The sequence below is a fragment of the Cryptotermes secundus genome, unplaced genomic scaffold (genome assembly GCF_002891405.2).
Source record: "Cryptotermes secundus unplaced genomic scaffold, Csec_1.0 scaffold673, whole genome shotgun sequence".
Taxonomy (NCBI): Eukaryota; Metazoa; Arthropoda; class Insecta; order Blattodea; family Kalotermitidae; genus Cryptotermes; species Cryptotermes secundus.
The window spans coordinates 1,244,291-1,261,120 of NW_019731277.1; the positions used below are offsets into that span (position 1 = coordinate 1,244,291).

The following is a 16,830-nucleotide window of genomic DNA, read 5'->3' on the forward strand; positions in this document are numbered from 1 at the left end:
ACCAGGAACCTAACGGATTCTATCGGTACTACTACCTGCTTTCTGTAGACGAAATAGCTGAAAATGCTCTAAAATCAAACACAAATTACAAATTTATTATCAGAGATAAATAAATTCTAATGAAACCTTATTGTGAAGAATAATTTTTTCCAGGTTAATGTATGTATTTTTATTTGATATACATAAGAGAAAAGGAAGAAAAAATAGCTTAAAAATCAGTCAAATTCATAGGTAAGTTCTGTTGCTGCGGGCAACTATATATACAAAATTTCAAGATGCATGTAGTGTACTCGCTTCGGCGGTACATATACTAAAATTGGAACGATACAGAGAAGATTAGCATGGCCCCTGCGCAAGGATGACACGCAAAATCGTGAAGCGTTCCACATTTTTTTTTTTATCATTCGTACTTTGAATGTTCGTATATGTAATGTCATGCACGAAGAATCGAATCGTTATCGTTATCGTAATTTGACGGATGGAGGAAGCACAGCAGAAAATATTTTACCCCTAATTATCATATCGTAGATGTGGGATTTGCAGTAAGTATTTCAAGGAGAATCTAAAGGGTTCTGGCGATGGTGGATCACACAGAGAATTACTGGGTTTTTTAACTTTCTTCATCGTCTGAAATTCTAGGTAATAGAGGTCACTCTAGGCAACAGAGGACAAGATGTTTCGGAAACTGGATCTGTTTCCGTCTTCAGGTGAGAAAGGAAGACAGAAACAGATCCAGTTTCGAAAACATTGTGTCCTCTATTACTCAGAATTCCAGAGGATGAAAAAAGTAAAAAAAAAAAAAAAAAAACAGTAATTCTGAATAACTATTTCAGTCTAGCAATTTAAACCTGTGACTGCCATGTGATGTCCTGTGATGAGGTGTAAATCTTATGTGACAAAGGTAAATCATGTGATTCTTCCACAGTCATTGAAAATCTTCTGTGTTTTATAAGTACTTGCAAAATTTGCTAACTATGTGACCAATCAAAGAGCCCCATCCATGGACAGTATCAAGGAAACTGCTGCCCACATGTCTCATTTCTCAGGCTAGAACCAACCTTAACAACCTAGGGCACTAGATATAGCTTGCCGTTGTTCCGTATTCTGGTCACTGTCTTAATCTGACGAACAATTATACAGCAGGTATTTGTATGATTTCTGCATGCTCTCATCTCACGTATTTCACTGATACTTATTCATTTGCCATATCATACTTGGGATGAAAATAGAACCAGCATTAGTTCACTATCCTATCATTTCTAATAATTTTAATTTTTGACAACTTTTTTGTCCAAGATTCTTATTTTAAATATATGCAATGAACAAAATATTTCATTTTTATTACTCATTACCATAAATTACCTACTTCAGTACAATGAAGAGGCATAGTGATCTGTGGCTTTGACACTGTATAAATAAATGGTGAATCAGCTGATAAGATATGCTCCCTGGGAGATTACATTACTACCACAATGCTAAGAGTGAGTTCTCTGAAAGTATATCATCTGTGGCATTCCTTAGCTTTGTAGCATTAGTTTTCTGTCTGCAGTAAATGATTATGAAGACAACTCAAGTAAGAAAAACTTAGCAAATCATATATTACTAACTTCTTGGGAGTACACTTTCCAGCTGTTGTTTTTATCATTTCATTCTTCAGGTGTGAATTACTAATCACAATGATGAATGAAATTTATTACTGTGATAAACATCCACTATGGAATTTTTATGTCTGTATTCAACTGTCCCATATTCCAAGCATTATCCATCCATTTGGAGTGAGTGAAGAACTGTACATGAAAATGGATGTCACTGTTCTATTATGTGCTCTGTGTTTTATTTTATTTGATTTTCAAATGCAAATCTTGATGTATTAACCCAAGACAAGAATTTGGTGTTGAATTTTAGTACAAAATTTCTGGCACTTCACATTTCTCAAGTATTACACAGTTTGAAGAATTTTAAGTATCTGTACAACTATAACAGATATGGATGAAGTTCATGACAAAATAGGAGTTGAATAATTCTGGTAATTCCTTATTTAATTAAAAAATTCTTCTGTTTAGTATGAAGTATGTTCTCTTAATTTAAAGGAAAGGCATAATTGACAAGTGTTTGAAAACAAAATACCCAGAAAAATATTCAGTTCTATAAAGTGTACAAAATAGGACATAATATAATGAGAAACTCCCTGAGTTGTATGGGTTGCCTACAAGTATTATGTACCAAAATCAAGGAGCTTATGGTGCTTCACACATGTAGGTTGGGTGGGACAGACAATAACACCATTTCTTTTTGTGGGGAAACCTTTTCAAAAACTGAGAAGAAGATGGGGGTGTAATACTAGGGTTGGATCCTAGGGGTGAAAGATAGATAGGCTGGCTGAAAATCATGTCTGGAGATTGGATTTGATATTAACAGCATTGAGTCATTATATTTATGTACATATGAATTAGTCCTGTTGGAGTACAACTGAATGAATTAGTCGACATAGAATGAGGTCAGATATGATGACATGTGGTCTGGGCCATTATTTCATCCAAATTTCTTTTTAAGGGCCACAGATTGTTTGATCATTCTCCCTATTACTATCAATTTGATTAGGACCACTAGCCTAGCCATCCCATTCTGTACCACAATTTAAATGTTTGATTTGCTCTTCTGTCCTGATGATGGAGACAACATATTGCTCTGAAACGTTAGTAAACATCTACTAGGGCACATTTCAGTCCAATTCACAACACAGTAATCTTCATAATCACCACTGTGAAAACCTCAAATCTGACATAGATTGTACCCGTAACAGAACCATACTTGTAAACACAAACTAGAGAGAAGCTGCAATACTTCCTTCAGATTAGGAAAAAGAGAACTAGTCAATAAATAGTGCAAACAAGTTAACACATAGCTTTGACTAATATGTATATATTTCTCCTTTTTCAGTTGCAGAAAATGGGGCTGTATTATCTGCACAAATGGTTGTTCAGTCTTTTGCTACTGTCAACAAATTGCTTTAAATTCAGTTTATCCAACAGTAAACTCATATGCCCTGATTATTGTAAATGTTTTATATCCTCGGGTTTACGCACAGCTACATGTATAGGACAGAGACTGCCAAACATAGAAACTGATGTGCCAAGTAACGTTCAAATACTAGACTTAACCAGTAATTCCATATCAACGCTGGAAAAAGATGGGTTTAAGGTAACTCTTCTCTTTATTCTGTGTCTATTAGAATCAGTCTTCTGTCCTATTGAAAAACTGTAAATGAAATTACACAAATCGATACAAAATATATTATTTTACACAAATGCAAAACTTGATTTTGCACTGTAGAAGAAATATGTAAATTGAGAACAAAATGCTGAAGATAATATTTGAACCTAAGAGGAAGTAATATGTGAATGGTGAAAATTACACAATGAGGAGCTTAATAATTTGTACTCTTCATCAAACATTGTTAAGGTGATTTAATCAAGCAGGGTCAGACAGGCAGGACATACGTACTAGGAAATGAAAAGTACATACAGAATTGTGGTTGGAAAACATCAAGTGAAGGGTCTGTTTGGGAGACCTAGGCATAGATGAGTGGATAACATTAAAGTGGATCTTAATCAAACAGTGTTTAGAAGTTTGTACCATATTCGGTTGGCTCAGATATGTTTCAATGGCATGTTTTTGTGAACATATTAATGAAACTTCAGGATCTATGAAAGCAGGACATTTCTTGATGAGTTAATAAATGTCAAATTTTCACTGAAGTCTCTATAATATACACTTAGATCCTGTATGACTTTAAGTCTTTATCCATTGTCTGTTCTATGAAGTTTTTCTCCAACAAACCACACATTACCGTGTATTGGTAACATTTGTACTAAATTTACATTCACAGGTATCCCAGTGTGCAGTTTGCCTATCACCATTTATGACTGAGGTATTCTGCAACTGTTAATAGAACTCTCATATAGACAATATCCAGGGCTGGCAGGAGTCTAAATAATGCCCCGAAGAACAAGAGATTCCACAGCCCCCTTTCCCCAGTTAAAAACAGTAAACATTCCAAAACTGTTAACTAACTTAACTCCATGAAGCTGAACCCTTCTTGAGAAGTTGCCAGTTGTGCAGCTACTCAAGAATTTCCAAAAATTTTATGGAACCTGAAGGTTCATTACCATTTTCAGAAGAGCCATCCACTGGTCCTTATCCTGAGCCAGATTAATCCAGTCCACCCCATCCTACATCTCTAAGATTATTCACTCACCTACAGCTTGGTCTTCCTAGTGGTATCTTTCTTTCTGGTTTTTCTAGCAATATCCTACATGCATTCCTTCTCTCCCCCATGCGTGCCACATGCCCTGCCCTTCTCATCCTCCTTGACTTGATCATTCTAATTATACTTGGAGAAGAGTACAAGTTAAGAAGGTCCTCATTATGCAGTTTTCTCCAACCTCCTGTCCCTTCATTGCTCTTTGGTCCACATATTCTCCTCAGCACCCTGTTCTCAGATACCCTCAGTTGTAATTAAAAATACTAAATTCTGAGGCACTGTGACAAACATTGCCACTAATATCATAATTATTATTACAGATAGTTTTATATTGCTGCATTATATATTTAGCTGTCAGCAAATTAAGTCACAATATGATCAAAATTAATGCTCATGTAACAATAATAGTTTGAACAATGTTCCACCTCAGGTGGCTGCTTTCTCTACCTGGGCTAGTGTGCCTTAAAAGTAGTCAATGCCCTTCTCAATTTTAAACTGAGAGTTACCCTGACATAATATGCTGAATGGCACTCCGCTGACATATCACTGAAACTAGAAAATTATTCAACTAACTGATAATGAATAAACATGATGAACACATAACATGAATACCAACTTGCATCCAACAGCTACATTTCACCTCAGATTTAGTCTGTCACAGTATTTGTAAAATCACAGTCTTTCCAAAATCGATGTGTTTTGAGGCCTCAAGATGAAGAATGCGGAGTCAAATGTGTGATCATTCAGTCATTTTGGTACACAGATATTGTGTTTACTCATGTTCCTTACTTATGCTTAGGTTGTCAAAACCTGGAGTCAGTATTTTAAGAAATGCTTATTTCAATTCTTTGGGTATATGTCACGGAAATTATTCATATTTTTCAGAATCTTGGGCTAACATCCCTCTACAAATTGCAAATCCGCCACAACCACATAGGGAACATGGACCTTCACGCATTTTCAGGACTTACAGAACTAATAATATTAGACTTATCTTACAATCATCTTGATTACATTTTGCCAGCAACATTTGAAGATACTCCTCGGCTGCGATCATTTTATCTGCAAGGAAACAGGCTCAAGATATACCCAGGACCTTTTCTGATAATTCCAGCTCTCCAGGTATACTTTACTTTCCATGTGCATGTATATATATATATGAGATATGATATAACCTATGATAGAGCAAAGCATAGTTCTCCTTGCTGCCTGTTTCTTGTTGTTTGTTCCTCCAAAACATCTGTGAACTCTTACTGGACTGTACGGCTCCACATTTTTGAAGGAAATACCCCTTTAGTCACTGTTGTAAGTAAGTAAGTAAGTAAGTAAGTAAGTAGGTAGGTGAGTAAGTAGGTAAGTAAGTAGGTGAGCAAGTAAGAAAGTAGGTAGTACGTAAGTAAGTAAGTAAGGTATTTTTTTTATTGCTAGTGGGGTGGGACTAAGTCCCTTGTATTGTGGCCACTTCTGGCCTATTGTACCAGATGATAGGTGATGGTGATTGTGGAGCAGTTGGTGGAATGAAGATTGGCAGGGGAAACCGAAGTACTCGGAGAAAACTTGCCACAGCCACTTTGTCCACCACAAATCCCACTTAGACCCAGGATCGAACCTGGGCCACTGCGGTGGGAAGCCAGTGAATAACCACTTGAGCTATGGCACGGATTATGTAAGTAAGGTAAGTAAGTGAGGTTGTTTCTGTGCTTAACTAATTAAGCTTCGCACCATAAAGGCATATGGGGGAGTGGATATATAGATCCCCATTTTCTTGACCTCAGCACTAGCTGGAGGTGAGCGGTCAGCTTCCCGCCCCAGCCGCTTTGCCCCGGGGAAAAGAGCCCATGGCATCCACTGGATAGGAGGCTGGGTGGGCTCCAGAGTCGGTCTGGACGACGTGGAGAAGAGAAAATTCTTTACCCTACTGAGATTCGAACTCCGAGTCCTCAGTCGTCCAGCCTGTAGCCTGTTGTTATCCTGTCTTATAACCAGTGTTGTGAGAACCTCAAATGAAATATTTTACACATGAACCTCGATTAAGCTACACTTAAAATTCACTGCTTTATTCTGTTACTTCATTTAGTTTCAAAGAAGTGTTTCATGGTATTGATAATCAGTGTCTGATCATTTCTTCTTAGCTTTTGCGGACCCAGTTAAATTCAGTGGCCCCTAAGAGCGTCAAATCAGTTCGTTTAAATGGCCTCCATATATTAATAAATCATAGCTATAGAGACTTGATACTGACAGGATTCTTATATAAAAAACAAATTTAAAAAAATATATGTGTATTCATTTCAATGTGTTAAACACAGCAGAAGACATTTAAATATGCAGCATCCACAGTTTTATTCACACAAAAGAGTTTATTTATAGTTATGGTGGGGTGAGACTGAGTCCCTTGATACTTACACTGCAAGTGGACCCACTGCACAAGGTGCAGATGATGGATGAGACACTACAAAGTTGGGAGAAATAATATTGGCAGGCAAAAAGTGAAGTACTCAGAGTAGATAATCTTCCCAGTACAACTCTATCCACCACAAATCACACACAGATTTAACCAAGGACTCTGTGATGTGAAATTGATGACTAACTGCATGATCTATGGCATAGAATTTGCTAGTGTGTTAATGTGCAAGTTGCAGTGAATGTAATGTTTATTACTTACAGATTCTAGACATCAGCAGTTGCCAATTGGATCACTTATATCATGACAATTTTATGGAACTACCTGCTCTGTTAAGCCTGAACTTATCACATAACCAGCTGATAAAATTGGAAGTGAATGTGTTGGCAACACTTCAGAATCTACAAAGCATAGACCTCAGAAAGTAAGGACTGAAACTTGTTACTCCAGTATGGGTGTTTTATTGAATAAATGGATGTAATAATGTGGCAAATTAGATACAGGATTCTCATGGTAGTGATATCAAAGGGTTTGGAGTATCTAGTCAAGAAGTGAAAACTTAGGGAATTATATAAAACTATCAACACAGAAGCAGATATTAAAAGAAGTTTGGCGTTGTTAGACCATGTCAATGGATCACATTTTAAAGTAAGCCAGAAAATAGAAGAAAAGTAGGAAGGCTCAAACTGAGAGGCTGGAGGATGTAAAGAGATATAGGAGCTACTCTGGAGGTTGTGGAGAAAACAAAATCTTTTGCCAGGAATCAAACAGATAAGTACAGTGTCCACTGTACTGACTGAGCTATCCTGGTTTATATCAGTATTGAGATCTCACTCTAAGGGTAAAGCAGCGGTAGTATGAAGCTGAGCATTCAGTGTCATCTAGTGCTGAGGTTAGGAATGAATGCAAGTTCCCATTCAAGCACCTATGTATATGCCCTTCCAACATTCTGCTTAGACAAGGGAACAATCATGCTCTTTCATTGAAGGAACAGAAGAGTGTCTAATGTGGCCATATATTCTGATTTATTTTATTACTTATCTCCTCATATCCTCCACCTCACAAAAGACAGAATATTTGAAATTATGTTGTATTTTAGCATCCTGTTGCACTGATTCGTAGCCATAATGTGTATATATTAACCGTCACATCATAAGACACAGTAAAGACATAATTAAAACATATGAAGAACGACTCCCATAGCGGATGGCAATACACACGAACTTGATATGCGACATGTAAGATGATAGATCTTGGTAAGTTTTAATATATAAATTTTAAAATTTTATTATTGAACAACGACAAACACATTTTACGTCATTTTATAAATGGACACTTGATGGCAGGCAGTGCAATGGTTTAATGTGATTAATACACCTGAGGATGGCAGAATGATGCCGAAACATGTAGTGTGAAGTGAAATTGTATGCACTAAAAGATGGTTAATATATACACATTATGGATATTTGAAATTATATATAATTTTTTCATTGTTCTATTGACTTCTGAGAAATCAAAGAGGTAAAATTGAGACTTTCTACTAGATTACATGGTATCACATCTTATTCACTGCTGCGAGGATATCAAACCTCACAATGATTTACTTTAAGTGTACTGTCTTTTTGAATATAATGCTGTGTAATCCAGTACAAGTTTACAGATAGTTTCGAAGGAATGTCAGTAAATTTCCACCACACTACACAGCTTTACATCCAGGGGACAATAATCTTCATAGTCACAGCTGTGAAGATCTCACATCCACAATTAATCTATTACTTTCCAGAAATCCATGGTCATGTGATGGAAATACTCATGAACTAGAAGCATGGCTAAAGAAATACCATGTTCAGTTTGATCCAGTGTGCAAGAAGAAACCTGAGAACAGTGACAAATTTCAAAAGATTGTCTCTGCAGTTGACAACCAAAATGACACAGAAGTAATGAGTGATGACGATTTATTAAGGCTCTGGTCAATTAATGCAAAAGATAAAGACTCTTATATGAAAGAAAATGAATGTGTAAAAAGTAATAATTCAACTTCAAACAGTGATAATATTTTTAAAATTTTTGACAAGATTCCTTCATTCTGGTCATTCTTAATGGGTATAGAGATTGGAATTGTGATTGGAGGGATAGGTATGTGGCTGTTGAACAGATTTCACCGTGTCCGAACGTCACAGCCAATGCCTGTCTCAAGAAGACTTAACAATACACATAGCATACAATCACTGCAAAACAGAGCTTCTTTCTTCAGATGGAGAAGTATAGAGGAGGATACTACTGCATTGTGGACCGAACTGGAAACCATCAACTGTCCTGACACTCCACCCCCAGCTTATCGTGATTCTTTTGTTCACATCCAAAGAAACACTTTTACATGACACAAAAGAACAGACTGGCCAACTGTGTCTCCAAACTTAAACAGATCTCATAATTTATTTATTCTTCTGCACATTCATTTTGTATATAAATTTGACAAATACATGTACATATAAATTATGTAATAAATAAACTTTTTATAGCCCCTAACAACCAAAATAATGAGATGGACAGAACATGTAGTATGCATGATGAAAAATGTGCATGTTTTCTTCTTCCTGTGATCCTTCTGACCGTTTTCTGATTTCAACCTTATCCATAACTGGTTCATAAAGAGTTACTTACTTACTTACTTACTTACTTATGTAGCTGAGTCTTTCTTGAGAAGCCAAATCTGCAGCTGATCAAGAATTTCCCAGAATTTTATGGAACCTGAAGGTTCATTACTTACGCCTTGGGAGCCCTCCACTAGTCCCTATCCTGCGCCAGATCAATTCAATCCATACCACCCCATCCTATCTATCTAAGATCCATTTTAATATTGTCCACCCACCTACGCCTTGGTCTTCCCAGTGGTCTCTTTCCTTCTGGCTTTCCCACCAATATCCTATATGCATTCCTCCTCTCCCACATTCGTGTTACATGCCGTGCCAACCTCATCCTCCTTGACTTTAACATTCTAATTATACTTGGAGAAGAGTACAAGTTATGAAGCTCCTCATTATGCAGAGGTTCATAAAGACTTAGAATGGAAAAAAACAGAACTTCAACCACCAAGAAAATACACTAACATATTCAGTCATAGACTTGAATGGATTCTGATGATGGTGTATACTGTACAGAACTATAAGGTTTATTTTGAACTCAATCCATTGTCTGGTATATATAAGACAAAAAACCACAACGTTTCAGAGACTGGATCTGTCTCCGTCCTCAGATGGATGGGGCAAGATAGACCTACTCAGTTGGGCCCATTAGATAGAGCTGGGTCCAGCGATTGAGATTAGCTCTTTCTAACGGACCCAACTGAGTAGGTCTATCTTGTCGCATACACCTGAAGATTGAGACAAATCCAGTCTCCAAAACGTTGTTGTTTTTTGTCTTATATATACCAGACTATGGATCGAGTCCAAAATAAACCTTATAGTTCTGTATATTCAGTCATGTGGATTTAAATAGTAGTACCTGTGAAAAACAAAATGATATCTAGCCTGGAACTCATATGTATATATATATATCACTATATATAGTGAAGGTATATATGCATCTAATTCTTGCTAATGAGACAGTGAGAAGAACAGCTATGTCATACCTCCACACCAGCAGCTAAGAAAACAATATGGTGCATAACTACCATAATCCAACCAACTGCTGCAGGTCTAATGAGTGTGAACAGCCCAAGAGCCAAGGATCTGTACCATGGAGTTAATCAGTTACTTAATAGTTGAATGTCCATTGAGAATTCAACAGAAAAATTTAACAGTTTCCATATCTACCTGTTTTTCACAGATAACATTAGCACTGATGTGCTCTTATTCATTTCAACCCATGAAATAGCCATGTTACTAAATATGTATGCTGTGAACTTGAAATGTACTGGAAAGACAGCGTGATATCCATAAATCTTTTTATTCAATTATGGCATATACATTATATATTTTTATTACACTTCTGATATACTTATATATGCAATTCATAATAACAACCATATCACAAAAATATACAATCCTGTACATGTATTGCAAAAATAGCTTTATATGTATGTCACTTTAAAACCTAAAATAATAATTGTAATATAACTTATGGTGGTTGGTCTGATCCATGGAACTGCATGTAAATGCATTATGAAATTTAAAGATTACCAACTTCTGGGAAACAACGCCATATAGTCTTGAAGTTTACCGAGGTTTTCAAAGACTGCACAACCTCCATCTTCAGAGATGAAGCAACCTGCAAGATGGAGGCAGATCATTCTTCTGTAATGATGACAAACTTCTAAATATTATACATCATCACATCCCAGAAGATGGTAATCTATATAGTTGAAAAACCTCAAATCCAACATTACGGAATTTCCTTGGCAAGTATTCCAAGGAATAGAAGTGTAATCCAGACACCAGTACCTGAATATTGCACTGGACACAGTCCAGTGTCTGGTGGGAGATATTTAACATACGTAGCATTTTGGGAACTGAAACCATTTCTGTCATCAGCTGAATGAGGCGAGAGAAGCCTACTCAGTTAGGCCCATCAGAACAAACTAGTCTTGACTGATGCCAGTCAAATGCCTCTGAATTGCTCACAGATATTTTTCATGGAAGTGGCTGATGTTTTCAAACCATTGCTCTCACAGTGAGAACCACAAGTGAAGCAAGCAATGCAGGATTACATGTAAAAAAAAAAGTAAAGCTGTCCATGCTTAATTAAGCGACATTCCATTAAGATGTATGGGGGAGTGGAGGTAATGCTCCACCATTCTTGACCTTGGCACTACATAGAGGTGAGCTGTCAGATTCACATCCTAAAAAGAGCCCCTGGCATCCTTCGCATAGGAGGTTGAGTGGGCCCTAGAGCCAGTCTGGACGCCATGGAGAAGAGAAAAATCTTACAACTGCCAGGAACCGAACATCCACTGTCCAGCCCATAGCCTGTCACTATATCGACTGTGCTACCCTGACTTGAAGGATTACATGAGACCATATTTTTGTGAATTATTTACTGATGAAAGTCTTTATCACAATGAGATGATGAATTGGAAGGGATTTGGAATGATGCAGCTTTAGCCTATCTGAAGTATTATCCCAGCCATTTACTTGGAGGGACTGAGGAAAATTAAGAAAACATCATCCAGGATAGATGGTGTCACAGTCGATTTCCAAATCAGTCACTCAAGATATGTTATAATAGGAATGCAATGCCAATATATATGAACCTTTCATTTCATAGTCATTAATTTAAGTAAATAATGAGATATATGCTAAAATAAATTTCGCTGAATAAAACACTGATATGCGCGATATGGAGATTTTGAAAGTTCTAAACATATTTTAACTTGAGCTGTACTAGACTGCTGCAAGCTTGAAGCTCCAAGAATTACTGAAGGATGAACAGTATAGAATAAAAGTAGATTATCACATGGGCTCACAAATAACATCTGGAGTACAACTGAAGATAAAAACATGTCTAACCCTTGGTGCCATCTACTGACAGAAAGCTAAAGTTATCCCTGGGCTTACTTAATTAAAGACCATGCCATGAAGACATATGGGGGAGTGGAGGTACAGCCCTACCATTCTTAACTCTGGCAATTGATGAAGGTCAGTAGTGAGCTTCAACGTCCCTGCCAAGCTACCCCCAGGAGTAAACTACCCCCACATGATCTAATGTTAGTTCCTCAGAACTCTAGACGTGGTAGAGGGGTCATACCATCTCTCGTGGAGTGGAGGGGGGGGGCAATCTTATCAGCTTACATCAGCGTGGGGACTACCAGTTTGGAATGTAGCGCCTTGGAGTGTGGTCAGGTGTATACTACGTTGTGTTGCTTGTTAGTTGGTCTCCGTAGGCAAAGTTTTCTGCTTGGGGAGTAGCTCTGAATGTCACCACAGCAAGTGTACAGCTTCGCATGCTCCACAACAGCGTTTACCTTTCCACGCGGCTAAAGTTACGAGGCACTAACTATAGTAGGTACCTAGCATGCTAACAGTTAAAATCTTACAAATCAGTATGTACTTGAAGAGGTACATCTTCTGGGATTAATGCTGCATAGTATGTTGAAAGTGGGTTGACATTTTGGAGGAACATATCACTTCCATCTTCAGGATCAATGATTAAGTCAAGAAAGAAACCATCTTAAAGCAGAGATCTGCTTGACTTCCAATGCACTACATGACATTATATCCCAAGAGATAATACTTCCATGAGAACCTTAAATCTTACATAATGTATTCATTTTATAGTCAATGTATTTTCTGTATTTAAAAAAAAAAACAACTTGTTCAAAGTATGGCATTTACTAAACTACTTTGAACTTAATATTATCCAGTAAAAATCTTATCAAAATTACAACTAAGATAATAAACATGAACTAAGATCTATACATCAGAGTATACAAAGTCATCTATTCTTTTAACCTGCAGAAATTATTATTACAACTTAAGAAAATAAACATAAATATTTTGTGGAACAAACCTGTTTGAAACAGTGAAAACTGGCATTCAAACACATAAACTTTTCTTTTACTATTATAAATAAAATTTCTCACAAGAATGATAATTACACCATTGAATAATTCACAGTCCATTACAAAACAATAAAAAAAGTTCCCTTTATTTAAATTTTAATTGCAGAGTTGAATAATATTTTAATATGTACACCAAGATTAAATGTAAGAATGTTTTATGCATAAAAGAAATAAATGTATTTAACAATACTCAAACATGTTTAAATTTGCAAGGAAATTTATTTTGTGTAAATACAGTCAGAAATTATTCTGAAATAAAAGTAACAGGTTACAAATAAAGGGGTGTAGCTCTACAAAATGCAAAAATATTTTGTTTGTTACCACCTGATTCAGCAATCAATGGTAGATATTGTCACACAAAAGTAATGTGAAACTTGCCACTCATATCAGCAGTTTATATAAATATAGCTACAACCTTTTTGTACGAAACTCTTCACTCATATGGTGCACCCAGCATTAAGAACAGACTGTACTGTCACGGACCATTACTTCAAATGGTAAAACTCAAAGTAATTTTTTCTGTTTATTTTCTCAAACAACTAGGTTTTAAAACAGTTACGTTTATTCTATAAGATGGAAGTCAAAATCTCTGACAGTTTAGTGTTGTCCATAGGTTTCTGACACCTACATAAAATGTGGAGGGAAGATACAGTGCATGCATACAAAGTTCTGGTAAGGAAACAGGCCACTTGTGTAACACACATAGATAGATGGGAGGACAATATCACAATGGATCTTAAAGGAATAAAATGGGATGGTATGAGATTAATCTGGCTCAGAATACTGACCAGTGATGGGCTTTTGTGAAGATTATAAAGAACCTTCAGGTTCCATAAAATGCTGGGAATTTGACTAGTTAAGTAACTGTTAGCCTCTCAAGAAGGGCTCTGCTCCATTTAATGTTTAATGAGTAACTCTGGCTTTTAGTCTTCAGCCGTGTTGTATGCTGAAGCTGTGGCAACACTTCGGCATACATTGCAGTCACCTTCTAAACCCCAACGATGGCAACCGCAACATACACTGGAACAGTTGCGGTTAAATCCCAAAAGCCAAAATTTCACAGTTGTGGGCAAAAATCACTGTGAAGTGAAGTGTGTGTTGGGATGGAACGCCTAATGATGCATTTGCAAACTGTACAAGTAAACAATTGTATATAACTACTATTCCACAACACAATGTAATGATGCTGTCATTTCAGTTCAACAGCCTCTTCTTAACATTGGATAGGCCATATAATTATCTTATTTACTGCTTTTGTGCAGAAATCAAAATGCCACAGAAACAATACCAGATCAATAAAAATATTTATACATTCACATGTATGGTCTTCTGGGGTGTGACACAGTGTAGTTTTGTAGATGGGTACCATTGGCCTCTCTTCTCTATATCTGTACCATTTTTCCCCCATAAGGCTTCCTCTTCTACCCTGATGATAGAGGCAGCAAGTTCCTCCATAACGAAGAACTGATAGCTGACATGTAGGAGCAGGTTACATTTATTTGAAAAATGAACTCCAGAAAGTAATGCCATTTGGGTGTCAGTTGAACTGCAACCTGACCTACGTCATGCACAGGATGACCTAAAAGTTGTACCCCATGGGGATTTTTTTTTTAAATTCGCTTAGTGGGCGGTGGAGTCCAACTGGGTCCACTCAACACGGCAGCCACTGATTTGCCTATAGTAGCCTGCCCCAGGTGTACATGATGATGGAGAATTTGGTGGAATGAAGATTGGCAAGGGAAACTGAAGTACTCAGAGAAAACCTGCCCCAGCACCACTTTATCCACCACGAATCCCACTTGACCAGACCCAGGATCAAACCCGGACCACTGTGGTGGGAAACCAGCAACTAAACGCCTGAGCTATGGCACAGCCAATCCCACAGGGATTTGTATGATTTAGTCCTATAGGATATAAAATATTTTTACTGCATTAATGTTGTTACTACAATAATTTTTAATAACAATGACAGCAGTAATAATAAACCTACACAATAATTATTTGGAAAAAATATATAATATTTGTCCTTGTATTAATTAAAATTGATGAGCACAACTTTTGGGCTTCTCTGTACATTTGGGCCAGTCAATCACAGCAATACAAGTGAGGAACATTTACCTGAATTGCAATCCTTTCAGCTGCAAATAATTTTATAGGTATATATTTCTGAACATTACTTAATTTTTGCAGCAGCTTGTGAATTACTTAATTCTTTCCGATGCATCGCTTAGTGGTATACCATGGGATTTTGAGTACTGTTGCTCACTGATGAAACACGGAGGACACTGCCATATATCCAGTCTGCACCATGAATACTACATTCTCCTTCAAATTCCTTCCCTTACTCTTTTAGGCAACCTTTCGCACAAGCATGTGCCATGAGTACTTGAATGGTCACTACTCATCTATTAAGCTATGCAGGATCATATCACAGAAGCCCATAACCTTTATATCACTGTGAGAATGCCAGATCTCATATTTACACTATTATTACACAATTCCCTAAACATAACACACAAGATACATTCTATATACAGACAGGAATTTATGTTCATTGTAAATAGATTCTTAGCTAAATACACAGCAAGTATAAACATATAGAAGAATAATACTTTCTGGTCTGAATCATGCAATTGAGCTGTGCAACAGTATACTTGAAGAACACATTATATACAACTCAGCAACATGTTGTATCAATCACTGAAGTTATATGACCATCAATGGGTATGCAAATGAGAAACAATGTGAGAAAAATGTTGAAGCAAAAAATATATGAATAAACCATTTGCAACCATTCAAAATGAGATAAAAATGAATGTAAGGTTACTACATAAGGCCATCTTATCCAGATGGAATTAAGATCTGTTTGCTACAAGTGGATGCCCAGAAAATTAATAAATTCCCTGAAAGTGGCATAAGTTCAAGAAGAAATCCTTTGGACATTCTTATATCAAAATCATCATTCTCTCATTTGGTCTTTCTTCAAATAAACTATAATACAAAAATAAAAGTAATATTTACTACAGAAATCTTATCAATACATGGGTAAGCTGGATGATATGTAGTTGAGCAGAAGGATTCATCTTCATGTTGGATATGGTTGCTTTTCTTGTAACAATACATCTTACCTAAACTTTAAAGGAGTAACACTCACATTAAGAAATTAAGTTCACTCATGTAATTAAAGAGAAAAGATTGGGAATGAAGATTAAAATTGCTGAAATATCTCCACATTACTTTAACAATGGAGGCTACTGTACAAACTAGCAAGAGCATGAGCACTGTCAAGATTTTTCCCAAGTGGGGACAGCCTGAAAATTTGCTCAGAAACTTACATTTGAGCTATTTAGAAATATCTGCATAGAATGCCCTATAATTTTGGATCTCTATACTGAAACATATATGGCAGCACATTAAAAAAATAATTTGAAATTTTGTATAAATATTTTCTACCATTTTCAATTTTGACTTTTTTTTCTAAAGATCGGAGGGGGGGGGGTCAGATGTCTGGATTTTCCAAATTTTTTCGCATAATTAGGCCAGTATATTCCGAACATATGTTAAATAGTCTTACTTTCTCTGTATTGTTTTGGCAGCTAGAGAATG

At 36.5% G+C, this 16,830-nt stretch overlaps 1 protein-coding gene and 1 non-coding gene across 2 annotated transcripts; both read left to right on the top strand.

Moving 5' to 3' along the window:
- Positions 1-286: 286 nt before the first annotated feature.
- Positions 287-393, top strand: LOC111866888. The gene has a single exon (XR_002843233.1). It is a non-coding gene; the product is annotated as a U6 spliceosomal RNA (small nuclear RNA).
- A 134-nt stretch (positions 394-527) lies between these two features.
- Positions 528-9,148, top strand: LOC111866886 (SLIT and NTRK-like protein 6). Its single transcript, XM_023856235.2, has 5 exons — positions 528-542; positions 2,941-3,201; positions 5,150-5,386; positions 6,929-7,089; positions 8,449-9,148. The coding sequence occupies exons 2-5, from the start codon at positions 2,950-2,952 to the stop codon at positions 9,044-9,046; spliced, it is 1,248 nt and encodes a 415-aa protein (XP_023712003.1). The 5' UTR covers positions 528-542; positions 2,941-2,949; the 3' UTR covers positions 9,047-9,148.
- Positions 9,149-16,830: the final 7,682 nt, after the last annotated feature.

Coding starts and splice junctions, on each gene's coding strand:
- LOC111866886 (XM_023856235.2), top strand. CDS start 2,950: ATGGGGCTGTATTATCTGCACAAATGGTTGTTCAGTCTTTTGCTACTG. Junction 3,202..5,149: donor TGGAAAAAGATGGGTTTAAG/GTAACTCTTCTC, acceptor CATATTTTTCAG/AATCTTGGGCTAACATCCCT. Junction 5,387..6,928: donor TGATAATTCCAGCTCTCCAG/GTATACTTTACT, acceptor TATTACTTACAG/ATTCTAGACATCAGCAGTTG.